Genomic DNA, 16844 nt, shown 5'->3' on the forward strand with positions numbered 1-16844 from the left:
AGTGCAGCCCACACTGGGCCACCAGCCTCTCCAGCCTGTCACCGCCTTGTCCCTGAGACCCAGTGAGGGGAGAGCTGCTCTCCTGCTCCCCGTGCGGGGTCCCCTCCCGGGGCCGAGGAGCCGTGTGCGGCGCTCCGCGCGGCCACTGGAGGGCGCCGCCGCCCCGCGTTTGCTCAGGTGGAGCCGGGCGCCAGAGCCCGCCCGCGCCGCTCTCCCACCACCGAAGCCTGGGGCGCCAGCCGAGCTGTTTTTGTTCTTTCTCCACGAGCGTTCCCCGCCCCCCCGCCCCCCCGGGTTTTAGAGAGGAAGATTGAAATGAAAGGGAGTCTGCGTGGCGATTGTGGGCGGTCATTTCCTTCCTGTGCCGGGTGTAAACCGGCTTTGATGAGGCCCTTTGAAAAGGTGGATGAAACAGAAGCTGGACGGTTGCCTCCGGATGGAGAAGACATCAGTGCTTCCTGGCCGCACAGTCCGAGGGACCCGTGGATGGTGGAGAGGGTGTGTCTGCTCATCCCGTATCCCGAGCCTCTGGCCTGCCCTTGTTCCCGCCAAGGGACCCCCGGTCGGGCCCTGCCCACAGCCCCCCAGCTTCCCAGGGTGCATCCATCGGGAAGCCGCATCATACCCAGCACGTGCTGGGCGCCCCGGGAGAAGGGAGGCGGCCTGCCGCTTAAAAAGGGGGGAAACGTGGCTAGAGCTGCGTGAAGGCAGAGCGGCCCCTGTCCCCCGCCAGGAGCTCCTGTAGGGACAGAGTCGTAGGTCTCCCGGTGCGAGGTGCGAGGTGGAAAGTCGGGGGAGTGGCCCGTGTCTCCGAGAGGCAGGCTTGGTGGGTAGGGGTGCAGTGCCCCCCTCCTGGCGGCCCGTCACTGTGGCTGTGTTGCTGGACTGCGTGGAGCAGGGCTTTTTAACTGTTGGCAACACTGTGCCCCCACCCCTGTTGTAGGTGCCCGTTCAGAGCAGCGGAGCCAGGCCCTGTCAAGGGCACAGAGCCTGCTGTTAACTTAATGTGCTTTAAATTAAAGCCATTTGTTTTATTAATCGGGGTGATTCCTGTTGAGCAGCTCCAAGGAAGTGATCCTCCCACTGGTGGGACCAAGTGTCCTGGAGGCTGGTCTCTGTTGCCCTGCTCTGGGAGGGCCGGCCGGGACACACTGTCCCCTCTGGCCCCCTCCCTGTCCTCACTGGAGCTCACCACTGCTTCTATCGCTAGTGGCGTCTGTACCGGCCGGCAGGGCGGGAGCACCGGGCTCGGAGCCCGAGCCCCTGGTGCAGATGCCGTCTGGGGCATTTGGGAGCGGCGCGACCCTGGAGATAATCCCCTGGCCTCCTTCCCCTCACCCGTGACCTCACAGGTGGCTAGGAGATAAAATGAGGCAGCTTGGGGCCTGACCTGTGGCAGGTGACTGGCTAATAAATGGTGGCTTCTCCTAATGGTACCTGAGTACGTGTGTTGGGAGGAGGGACTCTTTCCTCACCATTTGAGATAGCACAGTGCTTACTGATTCAATTGGCTGGCAGTGCAGCTGGCTTGCAAAACTGCGCTCTGCCCAGGTTTATTTCATGATGCCTTCATCTGTTGGGGCTGCTGTAACAAACTGCCACAGACGGGATGGCTTGTGAACAATAGATACTGATTTCCCACAGCTGTGGAGGCTGGAAGTCCAAGACCAGGGTGCCAACAAAGGCCCTTTTCTGGGTTGTGGACTGCCAACTTCCTGCTGTGCCCTCACCTGGTGTCTCTTTTATAAGAGCACTAATCCCACTCATGAGGGCTCCATTCTCATGACCTATTCACCTCCCATAGGCCTCACCTCTAAATACCCTCACACTGGGCATTAGGATTTCAGCATCTGAATTTGGGGGGTGTTGGGGGTAGAGATAAACATTTAGACTGTAGCACAGGGTGTCCTCAAGTTCTTTTGAGTCTTCCTCGGTTCCCCAAACTACAATGTTCTCTCCTCTGACCCTCCCCTCCAACTCCCTAACCCCTCTTAACAATGCACTGTGTACCCCCTCTGAAAGCTCTGGGTACTGACCTCATTTGGTATTCAATTGTGCCCACGCTTTCTCTGTTCTGCTAGCAGGATGAGGGCCCAGTCTTCATCTCTACCTTCCCCAGCATGCTGAGCATGTATCTGGTTTTGGGCAGAGGCTCAGCAAATGCCACTTGATTTGGCCTTTGTTTTGGAGTGGGTGCTGTTGTTTCCCATTAGGGTGGTGAAGCTGGAGTCTGTGCTTTATAGTCTTCATGTAGGCAACATGGATGATCCTGCTGTGTCTTTGGGGAATGGAGTCTTCTCTCTGAAGGCTCCTTTCTACAAGTTCCAATTCTAGAAATTTCTAGAAGATTCTAGTTCAAACTTGTTTATTTTTCAGGTTTGTTTATCTCTTCTTAATGGTGTTTGATTTGTTTTCTCGGTATGATTGCACACAGTAATTGTTCATAAAGTTTTTGAGAATTCTGTGAAGTATAAACCTTAAATGATTTTTAAAAGCCAGGCTACTGGGGAGACCCACATATCCCCAGAGCTTGCTCATATCCCTTGTTCCCACCCATCCCTCTTTGCAGGGTCTTGGGCCTCACCCCTTATGGCTCATACATCACTGAGTGCTGTGAGGGACCTTGCTGTTGCCAGATCATCATGGCCGTCCTGGATGCAGGTTCTGTGAAACCTGCCCCGCATGGTCAGGTTCCTTGAATCCTGGTCAGTGTGGGAGTCTGAGGGGCTTCATAGGCTTTGGCAGATGGACGAGTGGATTAGTCATTGTTTGAAAAACCTGTACAAGATGAGACGTAGTGCAAGCTTTGCTCAGGGTATCCCAGGCCACCTGCTGTTGGGGGGGTGGGGGCAGGAAGACCCAGGGCAGGGGATTCCAGGTGTGCCTGATCCCGGCTTTGTGAGGATGGCGGGTCTGTCTGTGGCACTCAGGGAGCTTTGGGGAGGTGCATGCATTGTAAATCGGTAGGAGGTGACCTTCCCAATCTTACAGAGGGGGGAACTGAGGCAGCTGGGGCAACAGACCGGCCTTGTCTCCTGTACGTGGCAGGAGAGTCGTGGCTAGAAGGAGAGGGCACCATCTGGCTGAGTGAGTGCATGGCTCTCTGGCTGTTGGCAGCAGTCAGACGTAGCCTGGGCAGTCAGGACTCCAGAAGAGTCGGAGGGAGCCTCGGAGCCCGCGCTGGCCGGGCGGTGTCAGCACTCTGCCTTACTGCGCTGCCTGGACTTCGGGCGCGCCCCCAGCCATTCATGCCCCCGGCACTTTGCTCCGTCACTTCCTCTCCTGGAACACCCGTCCCTCCCTTCTTTATCGGCGTCACTTTTTACTCTTCAAGATCAGGTTCTGGAGGATGCCATCCCTGACCGTCCCCTGCCCATCTCCGGGTTAGCCCTTCTCCTCTGAGCTCCCGCTCTGCTGCTGTTGGCCCCTCTGCCAGCTCCTGGAGGGCTGCGCTGCGTCGTCCTTCACTCTGTGTCTCCAGGACATCGTGTAGCCCAGCGCCCTCGGTGGAGTAAGACTCGGCACAAGTTTGTTGAACCGGAGGAGGTGTTTTGAGTGCATGCGGGCCGTGCACTATACATGCCCGCCGTGAGGTTGTCTCCTGGGGCCTTGGGGAAGTGAGCGGCCTGCCGGGCCTCTGTGTTCCTCTCCGACATGCTGGGAGCATGCTCTGACGCATGTAGGATGTGGCTGGCCGACATGTGGAGTCCTTGGCCCCTGATGGAGGCCTCTCAATTTAAAGAAGACTTTCTTGTGCCTTTTAATGTAGGTTCTCCAGACAGGAAGTCATCCTACCTGAGGCCAGCTGGGAAGATTCAGGTATGTTTTAGAGAATCCTTTTGGGTTTCAGAGCTCTCCCCCTTGTATTACTAAGAAAAGCTACTGATGGGCGCCTGGGTGGCTCAGTTGGTTAAGCGACTGCCTTCGGCTCAGGTCATGATCCTGGAGTCCCGGGATCGAGTCCTGCATCGGGCTCCCTGCTCGGCGGGGAGTCTGCTTCTCCCTCTGACCCTCCTCCCTCTCATGCTCTCTGTCTCTCATTCTCTCTCTCTCAAATAAATAAATAAAATCTTTAAAAAAAAAAATTAAAAAAAAAAAAAAGAAAAGCTACTGATGTTGATCTAGGGGAGGTGGAAGGGGCTTGGCCTGTGTTTCTGTCTTACACAGATAGGGCTGCTGTGGCCACTTGATCTGCCCAGAGCCCCCAGCTGGTAGGCAGTGCCTAGGGCTGGCACTCAATTTGAGCTGAGGTATGGTGGGCAGAGTCCTGCCCAGGTATCATGTTCCTGGGTTCTGGGGCTCTCTCTGATCCTGGCTTCCACTGACAAGGCCTTTCAGTGTCTTGAGCCTCGGTTTCTCACCTGTAAGATGGGTAGGGACATTTCAGCCCTGAATAAATATTCCACGACTCTCTTACTGGGTGCTAGGAAAGTGTAGAGGACAAGTCCTTTCTAGACCTTTACTGAATGGCAGGATAGGAGATTGGCGGGGGGGTGGGGGGGTCTTGAAGCCATGGTTCACCTCTTTCTGGGGTTGTTCCTGGAATGGCTCTGGCCAGGTCCTCCTTGCTGACTTGCCCCTGACTCTCTGGGAGATATTGATTCAACTGCGACCGCTGCCCCTGGCTTGGAGTATGGAGTCACGCAAGCTCTCTCAGACGTTTACCATTGACCTTGTCATTGGTGATAGCAGCCGTTGCTACCACGTAAGTGACAGGCACCATGCTACATTCTATCCTCGCTCTCTGATTTAATCCTCAGAGTGATCAGCCCTGTGAGGCAGGGCGTAATCTCTCCCGGGAAGAGGTTTCACAGATGAGGATCCTGAGCCCAGAGCAGGGTTAGTAGCTTGCTCAGAGTCATCTGGCCACAAAGTGGCTGAGCAGTCTTTCTGACTCCTAAGCACTCTGCCCTCATGCCTGTGAGGTCTGGGTCCTTGTAGTCTCTCCACATGGGGAGGGCTCTGGGAGCGCTGGGATCCCAGAGAGCATGGTGGCCCCCGTGCTTGCTGTGCGCTGGGGCCTTACACGCATATCCTCTTTCCCTTGTCAGCAGGTCAAGGACCTGCTAGGTGGCTTGCGAAGAGCAGGGGAACCTCAGAGCCTGCATGGGGCAGGTCTCACTCCTCCAGGTTCTGCTCTGTGGAACCAGCTGGGAGCCTCTGTTAGTGTGTGGGTCTCTGAGGACCGTGCTGTTTGGAACTCCGCCTTCCTGGTTTGACAGCAAGTCAGAGGACGTCAGCCCCGGAGAGAACTGGGAAGGTTGTGTAGTCCTGTCCCTTCATCTTACCGGTGAGGAAACTGGGGCCCAGAGAGGCCAAGCTACTTGCCTAAGGCCACTCAGCTGGGCAGTGGACAAAGGGTCTGGGAGCCATGTCTCCTGCTCTGCTGTCTCCCTGCCTGCTTTCCCTTTTGTGTGTTTCCGAAGCCAGTTCTGGATTGTGCTGGTCTCTGGATGCTTGTTTGTCTTCTGGTTTTGTTCTTAGCCTCACCCACCTGTGACTGCCCTGCACACGCCTTCATTTTGTTTACCCTGAATGGCTTTGCATCACACCCACTGAGCAGCTGCTTCACAGTGGAGGGGAGCCGGCCTCCTCCGGTGCAGGCCCCAGCGCCCCGGTGGTGGTAGAAGGAATCCCACTGCTGTCCCCTGCCTGGGTCTGCACCCCATCAACCGCAGTCCAGTGGTGTCTATTAAAAGGATCTCAGGGTGTCAGGGCTCCATTATGTGAGCCGAGCTCCACAACACACACACACACACACACACACACATACACAGTAGGTGCTCAGGATACTTCATTTTCTGCTGCTTTGCCGCCCAGCTTACCTTGAAGGGGCAGCTCAAGCACCCTGCCTGGAGAGCCCCCTCTCTCTGAAGGCCTAGTGCCTTTATCGGTTTTCTGAAGCCTCTGTGATCTCCAGCTCTGTCTGCAGTCCTGGCGAAGCTGCCAAGCAGGGTGCGGGGCTCAAGGATACAGTCTATGTCTCATCTCCCTCCTGGCGAAGCCTAGTGTAGGGGTGGGCATGTGTTTCTTGAGTGAGTATGGTACTGACTATGGATGGGTCTGGGTCAGGATGCAACTCTGCCTCATCCCTTGAGGAGGCAGTAGGTAGTTGTTTGCCTTATCCGAACTCCTTCCTTATCTGCGGAAGGGGCACAGTAATATCACCTGCCTCAAAACACTGTTGTGGGAATGAAATTAAATGAATTAATGTTCCTAACAGTCCTATTTGTGCCCAGCACATACTAGATGTTTGCTCTGGACCGTGGGCATGGCTGCCCTATTCCTCATGAATGCTGTCCAGGTATGTGTCCTGCCCTCCAGCAGCCAGACCCTGCCCGGGTCCACTCCTAGAATACCATCTCATGGGCCTGCCCTGCTGGTCTGGACCTGCTCATCCGATGTCACAGGTCAGATCCTGCTACAGGTAGCCACGCTCAGGTTGGCTGTATGGATGCTCAGGTTTGTCTTATAAAAGGGCAAGTTTGGCACAGAGATCCCCTGGCCCCCACACTTTATTATATCCTGTGTACAGGCCAGGTAAGAGTGAGATGGTGACTGAGCCCAGTGGGGTTAGGCTCTATGGTCCCCTTTTTCCTCCCAGTGGTAAAGGAACAAGCTTTCAGCTCAAGAGAATGGCTCCTGAGAAGGAGGCAGTAACTTGGAAATACCCTGTAGGGAAGTGGGCCTGTGCCCTCTGGTCATTATTTTGGCTGCTGACTACCTGCTCTAAGGTAAATTTAACCTGTGGTTGGAATAGTAGAGTTTAACCCAGATAAGTTCAGAGTAGCCTTTGGTCCTGGGTCCCTGGGGACAGGGCACTGGCGAACTGGCAAGCCTCGGTCAGCCACTGCTGACGTCTGAGTTGTAGCCAGAATCTCGGGTGCCTGATTGCCCACTTGGGGTCCGGCCGATGGCTGGGGCAGGTGGCTGCCCTCTGGGAGCACAGCCACACAGTGCCCAGCCTCAGGGTCCTCAGGGTCCACTGGTCACCCCGCAGTCTCCCATGGAGTCAGCATGGTGTGAGCTGATGGCGGGCACCACTGGGACTTGGCTGAGAGCATCATTTCTAAGTGTTCCAGTTTAAAACTCAACTTAGCTAGTGACTCCCTTCATCAGTGCAGAGCAAACAGCTAAAGAGTTAATTGACGTTAGTGAGCAGTATTTGCAGAGGACGTAAGATGTTTATGGAGGTTGATTCCACTTACTTGTCTGTTCTTCAGACTCACGGAGCAGCTTTTGCTTTGATCAGAAACGTGCGCAACGGAAGTTATATACTAATCCGGCTTGCTCAGAGGGCTGCTAGACTGTGAGAACAAACGCAAAATGAGAGCATTTCTCTTTACTTAAAGCAAAAGCTCTGTCTCAAGCAGCTAGCTCTGGGAGATGAAAGAGGACCCTGCACTTAACCTCTTGGTTTCTGGAGCTGCTGACCCCCGAGCCCTTTTCTGTGACATGTGCAGCATCTGGAATGGATTTCTGGAAATCTTTGAGGGGTTTGTTCTAGCCTGGAAATATGGAAGGGGATTCTCACTGCCCCATGAAAGCATCCCATTCCGAGGAATCCGCCTAGTCCCTGGGCGGTGGGGGGAGCAGGCAATGGAGCCCCGGAGAGCCCACCCACACCTGCTTCTGGGAGAGTGTAAAACTGTGCGTCCAATCCCAAGGAGCCATCGGTACTCTTGCATGTTGCCTTTGAGTCTTGCCCACCGCAGGCATACTTTGGGTGCAGCCAGGGCATTTGGTTGTGTGCTTCCTGCAAGACCCATGTGTGGGGTTGCAGCTTGAGGACGTTTCCCCATCTTTCCGTCTTGTCTCGTGCTTATTGTTTGTACGGTTGTATTGTCAGTTATTGTCATTTTTCTTTTGTAGACTGTCCTGGGAGTTTCTGATTTTTCACACTCTAAATAAGCCACAGAGAACATCTGTGTGTGTGTGTTTTCCTTCTTTTGAATCGTTCCCTGAGCTCTTCCTTGACTCTTCGTAAGGAACATGTCACAGTTGGAAGTGGTCCTATGCCCATAAATTATATCTGAAAATCAGGACCTAGCAGTAACACTCCTCAGTGCCCACTCTCTTGGCTTTCTATTACACAGAGTTTTATAGCTAATTTACATTGTACAACCCAACTTTGTCTCCTCTTAGTATTCTATTTTATTTTTTTAGTATTTTATTTTATTTATTTTTTAAGGGATTGATTTATTTGAGAGAGAGCACAAGCAGGGGAGGCAGAGGGAGAAGCAGACTCCCCGCTGAGCAGAGAGCCTGATACAGGTTTGATCCCAGGACCCTGGAATCGTGACCTAAGCTAAAGGCAGAAGCTTAACCAACTGAGCCACCCAGGTGCCCCAGTATTTTATTTTTTATATGTTAAAAATTTAAGTTAGGACACACCAAAATATAGAAAAATCCAGAGAAAATGTAATAGATTATGCTATTATTATATAGGTTAGATAGGTGCTAACATTTTGCTGTACTTGCCTCAGATTCTTTTTTTAAAGAAACAAGATATTATAGATCTAGCTTCAAGCCCACTCCTACTTCTTCCCCATCCTACCCCTCCCGAGGTGTTCATTATCACACACAAGAAGGGGGTTAGCTTTGTGGAATTTGTGTTTTTGTACTTTTATCACATATATATGTGCCCACAAAAATGTATATGTGTATTTTTTTTTTTAAGATTTTATTTATTTATTTGACAGAGAGAGAGATAGCGAGAGCAGGAACACAAGCAGGGGGAGTGGGAGAGGGAGAAGCAGGCTTCCCACTGAGCAGGGAGCCCGATGTGGGACTCGATCCCAGGACCCTGGGATCATGACCTGAGCCGAAGGCAGACGCTTAACGACTGAGCCACCCAGGCACCCTGTATATGTGTATTTTTTATTGCTTTCTATATTTTAATCAGTTATAGTAAAGATTTTATTTATTTCAGAGAGAGAGACAGAGCATATGTGCATGAGCAGGGGGAGGGGCAGAGGGAGAGGGAGAGAGAGAATCTCAAGCAGACTCTGCACTGAGCATGGAGCCTGACGTGGGGCTTAATCCCACGACCCTGAGCTGAAACCAAGAGTCAGACACTTAACCCACTGAGCCACCCATGTGCCCTTTAAACAGTCATAAAAATACTCTCATTAAATATATATTCTTTTGATACTTCTTTTTTTCATTCAGCCTATGGTTTTGGGATGTATCCAAGATGATATATGTGGGTCTTATTTGCTCATTTTAACTACTGTGTAGGATTTCATTATGTGTACACCTGTTTGTCCATTTTCCCAATAGAGGTGGCTGGGTTGTTCCGTTTTTGTCACCCAAACATTGCTGCAGTGAGCATCAGGTATGTGTCTGGGTACACATATGTGCTTGGGTTCCTCCAGAGCGCACACCTAGATAGGCATTTCCTGGCCCAGGAATCTGTGCGTCTTTCTGAGGCATCGTGAGCTCTTGTCCAGTGCGGTGCTCCTGCCGCCCACTCTCTGGGCGAGCACTTGGTGTGCAGGCTCCCTTTTCTTGGGGTGGGTCCTTTTGCCTTTGCATCAGGAGGTGGAAACCTGAGGGCCACTTGGGGAATAGGATAGGAGGGAAACTTTCAGGGCAAACTTGAGTGTTCCTTTGTGCCACCCCAAGCTTTCTAGTCATGTGGAGACTTGGACCAGTCTTCCCCAGCATTTCAGGGTATCTGTAACTGAGAGCAGAGAGGAGGGTGCCTCCAGCTAGAGGTGGACTGGCCTTTCCCTGAGTCTCACCTCCACTGCCGCAGAGCTGTCTGAGAAGGCACAAGGCCTGGCTTCGGGGCAGTGATTTGCCGTGTAACCTGGGGAGAGCCCCTTCCCCCTCACTGGGCCTCAGTTTCCCCCATCTGAAATGAGAGGGTTGGATCGGTGACTCGTGTGAGCTCTTAGCTCCACATGTATTGCCCATCCACTTGTACAATTAGCAGAATCCTAATTGTTCCTAGCCATGGGCTGCTAGGCCTGAGCCTTGGGCAGCTCTTGGGTCTGAGTGGGGATTGGGGGGCTGCCTTGCAGGGTGACAGTGGCCTGGTGCTCCCTGATGACCAGTTTCTTCCCTGTGCTATGAATCCATCTCCTCAGTGAAGTGGTCTGTGTTTTCACAGTTTGAGGGAAGATCCTCAGATCCCAGGGGCCAAAGCAGAGTAATGCCGACAGAGGGGAAGCCAAAGGCTGCGGCTAGTCCTTGGGGGACACTTAGGAAAGCCAGAACAAAGGAGCACTGCTTTCTTTGCAATGAGCATGTTTAAGGTCCATGTAGACTGAGCCATACTTACCTGTGTGTCTAATAGGTTTCAGCAGTACCCCAGGACATTGATACGTGCTGGGTGTATCAATGAACAAAAGGGGCAGAACAGGTGAAGTATCCTGCCTTTTTGGAGCTTATGTTCCGGCAGGAAGAGGATTAAATGAGCTAATAACATTTGTTTGTTTTGCTGCCTGGGACACCGCGAGGTAGGGGCTCAAAAAGGCTAGGTTTCATTTCATCTCTTTGTTGTTCCATGACAAGCAAATGAGGAAGTTGTGCAGCGTCCTGGGAGGTGAGTAGGTTACACAGTATGTTAGCAGGGTAAGAGGCCTCGGGAGTGTGGGGCAGTCATGATTGCTAGTTGGGAGGCAGGGGCCCTGTCACTAAGGAGGTGGCTTTTGAGCAGAGGCCTGAGGAGTGGAGTTGGCTGTGCAACCATGGGGAAGAGTGCCAGTCAGGGTGGGAGGTCGCCTGGCGTGTGCGGGGAGCAGCAAGGCCTTGCATGTGGCAGTGGGGGAGTGGTGGGGGAGGCCCTGCAGGAGGACCGCAGACCCAGGCACAGCCCTGGTGCCCATGAGGACTCTGGCTTTGACTGGTGATAGGAGGGGCTGCAGCTGGGTTTTGAGTGGAGAAGGGCCACTGTGGCCACTGTGTGGAGGACAGAATGAAGGGAAGGCCTGTTTAGGAGGCTAGCATCCTGGCCAAGTGGAGAGAGGAAGCTGTGGGCTGGGGAGGAGTGCGGGATTCAGGACCCTGCAGGAGAAGGGTGCTTATTGGGTTAGGAGCATGACGAGGCTTTCTACACCAGACTTCATTCACACCTAGACTTGTGGCCTCCAGAGGGCTGGAAACATGTCAACGCCCAGGCAGTGGGGCTCTGCCCTTGGTGAGGGAATAAAAGAGGAAGAAAGGTGGGGCGAGGGCAGTCCCTAGTGACTGGCAGGTTGCTTGCATTCTAGAATCAGAAAGACCTGGGCCCAGATCTGGGCCTCAGCCAACCAGCGGGTCACCTTGGACAGGCGACGTCCCCTTCATGAAGGGCACAGTCATGGCAAGGGTTGGATGAGCTCATGTTTGTCCACGTGGCTGCCCACCACACGTCTCATTTCCCTGTGGTGCTATGATGCGCAGATGCCCGCTCCTGGCTGGTGGGGTAAAGCGGTGTGGTGCCCTGACGTGCCAGGGAGACTCGTGGCTTGAGGTTCCGGGAAGGCTTGCTGGAGATCCGGTCCTGCTGCCCGCCGGGGCTGACCTCGGGGGAGGCCGGCCCTCACGCCACGGACATCTCCTGGCTGTCGGTACTGTGCTTGGCATTTTAAACACATCATCTCATCCCCAAAAAGAGGTTATGGACACGAACAGTGTCTCCTGAGTCAGGTCATTTGAATGTTTCCTTCATGGTTTTTGCCCAAATCCCATAACTGCCTGCAGCATTACCTACTTAATGTGTATTTTAAACCAACTCTTCTTTAAATCTTTTTCCTTAGCCTCTCCTTAGGTACTGTCTGCGCAATCATAGTTCTAAAGTGTTTTTGCTAATTTTCTCGTATTTTACATATCAAAATCAGTCCATAAGTATTAAAGTGGTTGGTTTGTGTGCCTCTTAGAATTGTCTTTTGCACTCTGCCCTCCCCTCCCCGCCCCGCCGTGGGTGTGGGGAGCACTGGACAAGGGGTGTCGTGGAACTTAGGAGAGCCGGCAAATGGTGGAGGCCGTCCTGGAGTCTGACTGGTCTGAGCTCGGAGGGTACCCTGGATCCCTGCTTGGGCTCTAGCTGTGTCCCAGTCCCAGAGAGCCAGCAGGGGAGTGGGGACCTGGGGGGGAGGGGTTGAGCGGGTAGGGAGTGTGGGGCAGGCCCCCCACCTGGGGCCACTTCCTGCCTGCCAGGTTGAAGCTGGAACCCGCTAAGTGCATCCGTTTGGGTGTCAGTCCTGGTGAAACTGCAGTGTTCTTTGGGAGGTCATAGGTCATGGGGGATTTTAACAGATCAGGGAACCTGGTCAAGAAGACCTACCAGATCTACAGTCAGTGGACTTCCGGGTGAGTGGAGAGACCAGACAGCTCCTCCTGAGGTTTCCCAGGACAGTCCTACTGCTGTCGTTCTCTCTCTGACCTAATAGCTCTTCCGTCCTTCCACTGCTTTCCTTCTGTCTCATGCCTTCTCTTCTCTTTTGAGGTGGAAAACATTATATTGTGGAAAATTGGCTTGGACTGTCAGGAAGTTTGGCATTACATGTAAAAAACCAAACCTCATCATTTGTAAAAGAGGCGAATTAGGAAATGATTGTAACTGCTATGTAAGGATTGTTTTAAAGAACTCACTAAATGTGTTCTTTAGGGAGTGCTGGAAAAGGTAGGGAGTGACTGAGGCATTTGTTTTTAAGAGTGACTGCTCAGGGTTGAGAGGAGGGAGCTGGGACCCGGAGACCAGAGCAGCAGGTGGTGGGTGAGTGGCCTGGTGAAACTGTTTAATGCGCCCCTCAGCTGTGGCAAGGAGATCTGGAAGGCCATGCAGCCACAGTCTGATGTCGCTGTTCGCTGGTCATGAACACTTCCAGAGTCCAGAAGAAAGCACTGACCTTTCCACCCCCACCCCCGTTTTTCTTTTGGAGTCGCCTTATGGTTCATTCATAGCCAGCCTCGGAGGAGCATCTGGGCCACTTCCTCTGTCTCTCTCCACTCTTCTCCATGTTTTCGTCTTTTCTCAGATCCTTCTTTGCCTTCCGAGGATGTGGCTCTGTCCCGGTGGTTTGCCGTAGTTCCTCGGGGTCATCCTGGAAATTCCCTGGGAGGGCCTGGGTGTTTGAAGGTCTACAGAGCAGAGCACCTATAAGACACGCCAACAAGTGTCTTGTAGGTGACAACATGACAAGTCTGCCCTTGTCATGTACACAGCCTCTGTATGTTGCTGTGCTCGTCAGGCCTTCATCTCTTTACCTGCTGGAGGTGGGGAGCGCAACACGGGGTGAGGGCTAAGAAACGTTCGTGTAGCCACACTGGGCACGCAGCGCACCGTGTCCAGTTCCTCAGTCTGGGTTCGTCTCTCCTGCCATCATGGTGGCCTGTTCTAACTTGGGGTCCCTGCTCGATTCCTCTGTTAGGGGCTCCTAGTCAACAGAGAATCAAGGTTTGAAAGAGGGTAGGGGTATTCCTCTGCTATTTATCCTCTCTCCATTACAGGCAAGAAAATAAAATGTGGTGAAAACATGCGTGGGGAGAGATGGAGGAACTGGAGAGAATGATCTGGCACATCCCCACCAGGGCACGTACCCACAGACCCTCCAGCTGCTCCTCAGGGGAAGGGTTCTGGACCTTTTGCCACCTTGGTCTTCTCATTTGGACATGCCGTGGGAATTTGCCCACAGCCTTCCTGCAGTGTGATTGCCGGAGCTGAGCCCAACCAGCACCCTGAGGCCATCTGACTGGCACCGAGTCCAGGGGAGCACTTCTCTGAGGGTCTGAGGACCACCTGCAGTAGACTCATTTATGGCTGGTTTCTGAACGAAGATTCCTGAGCCTGCCCGCAAACTGGCTCATGATGTCTGGGGCGAGGACCCAGGAGTCTGCATTTTTGTAGGACTCCCCAGCGACAGCCTCTGCGCTCTGGAGTTGGAGAGCTCGGATCCTGACTCCCCTCCTGACAGCGAAGCTGCAGTTTGCTGATTGACGTGGTTCGGCTCTCAGTCACCCCCCGAGCAGCGGGCCTTTTTCATAGCTGCTAGGCCTGTATGTCTTACCTGTCTTCCCTACCCTGGCCAGATCAAGGTGTGGGAGAAATGGAATCTGCCGAAATGGGAATCTTGTAGGAGTCCCAGAACGTTAACTGCAGATGTGGTTATCTGGAAACTTCTGATAGTGCAGTGTGAGGTGGAGAAGAGAGTGGGGAGGGAACCAGACAAGATGTACTGTAGCAACTGGACACCTTGTAGTGAGGATGCCTTTAGCTTTTGAGCTGTTAGTAAAGTGGGTCATGAGCATGGATGTTGGAAATTCTTTGGGAATTAGATGGGCAGGCTTCCTTTTTCCTCTTCAGCTGTTTGTGCTTCTGCCTGGCAAGATTAAATTACATCTAGGACATCTTGCAGAAGTGATGAAAGTCACATTAGGGAGGGACTGAAACAGGGTACCCACAGCACTGGGGGTCGAGTTCGTGCACCCACTGGTGGACACTGGGGCTGGTGGTGGCTTGAGTCCAGATGCAGCCGCATAAGCCTTCCTACCCAGTGTTCCAGGCCACCCCTCGGGGCAAGTGGGCACCCCATTTGCTGTTCCTGCAGTACATAGATTCTAGCCTGTGGCAGGTGCACCAGGAATGTTAACTTTGTGCTATCGTTCTTCTCTCCAGCAGCAGTTTTGGGGACAGTCTCTAGCTGAGTGTGGGGACGTGATATCGCCATCTTGCGCCACTGTGTCCGTGGCTGGAGGAGTCACTGTTCTTCACGCAGACCTTGCCTTGGTGTTTCCTGGGAACCTGGCATCTGTGTGCAGAACCAGCCCCTGTCACCTGGTTTCTTGGCTCCCAGATCATGGTGTGACCTGACTCCCTGTGGGGCATGCCAAGTGATCAATGAGTTTTCTCCACCAAGTTGAGCTAAGGCTTGGCATTGCTTTATGTCCTCAGTGAGTGCTGAGGGGAGCTGTGGCCTGGCTCCTCAGGCCTGTCTGTGCCCGCGAGCCCAGGGCCAGGCTGGCAAAGACCTCTCCCCCCGCCTGGCACCAGACTCTGCCGTTCTGGTTGCTTGGGTCTCCTCGTAATGTGCTGTGCATGGTGGATGGGAGGCAAGCTTCCCCTCTCCCCGCATCCCCAGTTTGCCCTTTCCAAAAGAGTTGAGTCTTTCCAGAGTCTCTTGTACTCAGTGCTCTCTCAACTACATGTTTTATTTGAACCACAAAGTACAGCTTGAGAACACCTTAGCCTGGAACAACCTCAGTCATTACTGGAATTTAAGTGCTTCTAGAAGTCACTTGACAGAATTAATTAAAAATAAAAAGAGGCGAAGAAATTTAACACAGATTTAGTCATCATTCCTGGGGTTTTAATTTCATAATTACAAGTGTAGAATATTGATATAAGTGAGCCTTTAAAGATCACTAATAAAAGGAAGATAGTAAGTGGTTACAAATATGTAATTATAGGCTGACAAAAAACCAACGGCTTGATGATATGAACGTGGATTCTCATGGGTTGGGATACCATTTCCAATGACACCATCCTACATAAATTCACAAGAAGCTGTATCTTAAATGGATGACAAGGATGCTGTGTTCCAGAAAACGGCTCTGGATGTCTCAACTCGGGTTGATTAAAGGCACTAATGTGGAGCATGCACATGAGAAGTTCAAAAAGAAATCATTTTGTAAGCTGGGTGTGGGAAAAATAGTACTTTAATAGGATTTTAATTTTAAGTATTAATATATAAATAAATTTATAGAAGTTACAAATAGTGATTTGACTTTTTAATCTAAGTCTCCCAAAATTGTATAGTCAAGTTGGTGCAAACCAAACCATTGTTTTAGGTCTTCTCATTGGCCAGTTGCCTTCGATATGGGAGTCATTTTATATTCCTCCTGGTTTTCTAGGTTATATGGTAATTCTTCCTGCAGCCTTTGAGGTTAGGGATTTGAAAGGGGGAAGGAATGGTGGGAGGGGTGACCTTTTCTCTAACCCCCACCCCCCCACTTTTCACCTTCCATCTCTCTTGCCTCACTGCCCCCTGCTGGGCACCAGACCCTGGGCTGGGGGCTTCCCGGTGTGCCTGACTCCAATTCTGCCCTTGCAAGGTCACAGTTTGCAAACTGGTTTTAGACATTGGGAGACCTGGGTGTTGTGTTTCACACTTGCAGTGTCTGTGGTTTGCTTCTTGCTATGTGTCCATGGAACATATTAATTTATCTTTAAGTAGATTTATTAAATGAAATATTCATTGGAGCGGGTGCTTCAGTGTGCAGCATTTGGAACAATGTACTGAGTACAGTTTGTCCTCATAAATCTATTAATGCTGATAGGATGTAATTGTCTCCCATGAAGCTTTGGGGTGAGCTGGGGCCCCGGGTAGGGGAATAAGCTGGCTGCTGAAAGCTGTCTCCCTCAGCTCGGCTTCGGTAGGCTCTGTTCTGAGCGTGTACGTGTGTGTGTTTGGTTGCACATATCCATTCTCTGTCTTCCTTTTTAATGAATACAGAGGCTTCCATTTCTGAGAAAGCCCTCTTGTCAGCTTCTAGCTTCTTGTCAAATTCCTACTTCCAGCCATGGTTTGGAGGGGTAATGAGGCTCAGAGGGAAAAGCTGGCTTATGAGTGAAGACTGATCTACGAGGAGAGGGGATTCAGGGGACTGAGGATGGGGATGGGGGCAGAATGCTAATATTTAGGAATATTTGCAGCGTGGCAGCCCCTGAACTAGGTGCTTTCTCTACTTGTCCCAGGTGGTCCTAAAAGGCACCATAGGAGGTAGGTGTTATCATTTCTGTATTTGAGGCTCAGGTTGGTTTAGTAACTTCATTACTAAGTCAGTTCATTTGGTTCAACAGACCTCTGTGGTGGCCTGTCCTGTGGCTGGGGGCTGGGCACGGGGCACAGAGAACC

General features: G+C 52.3%; 1 protein-coding gene across 6 annotated transcripts in view; it reads left to right on the forward strand.

Annotated features, from left to right (window-relative positions):
• XXYLT1 (xyloside xylosyltransferase 1) overlaps nucleotides 1–16844 on the forward strand; it is a 161831-nt gene that overhangs the window by 9600 nt on the left and 135387 nt on the right. The window contains exons 1-2 of one of the 6 annotated variants that reach the window (XM_064578713.1): nucleotides 374–498; nucleotides 3770–3819. The exons of 3 other annotated variants lie outside the window; for them this stretch is intronic. Coding sequence is in view for 1 of the 3 variants with exons in the window: in XM_054504266.2 (XP_054360241.1) it covers nucleotides 385–498 (114 nt within the window). In the remaining 2 variants the exon portion in view is untranslated. Of the gene's footprint in view, nucleotides 1–350; nucleotides 499–3769; nucleotides 3820–5046; nucleotides 5291–16844 lie in introns of those variants that run through there. 2 more of the 6 variants (XM_054504266.2, XM_064578782.1) reach the window with 2 other exon arrangements.

Source organism: Mirounga angustirostris, unplaced genomic scaffold, assembly GCF_029215605.1.
Source record: "Mirounga angustirostris isolate CCGP_5_RB_7025 unplaced genomic scaffold, mMirAng1.0.hap1 SCAF_1, whole genome shotgun sequence".
Lineage (NCBI taxonomy): Eukaryota > Metazoa > Chordata > Mammalia > Carnivora > Phocidae > Mirounga > Mirounga angustirostris.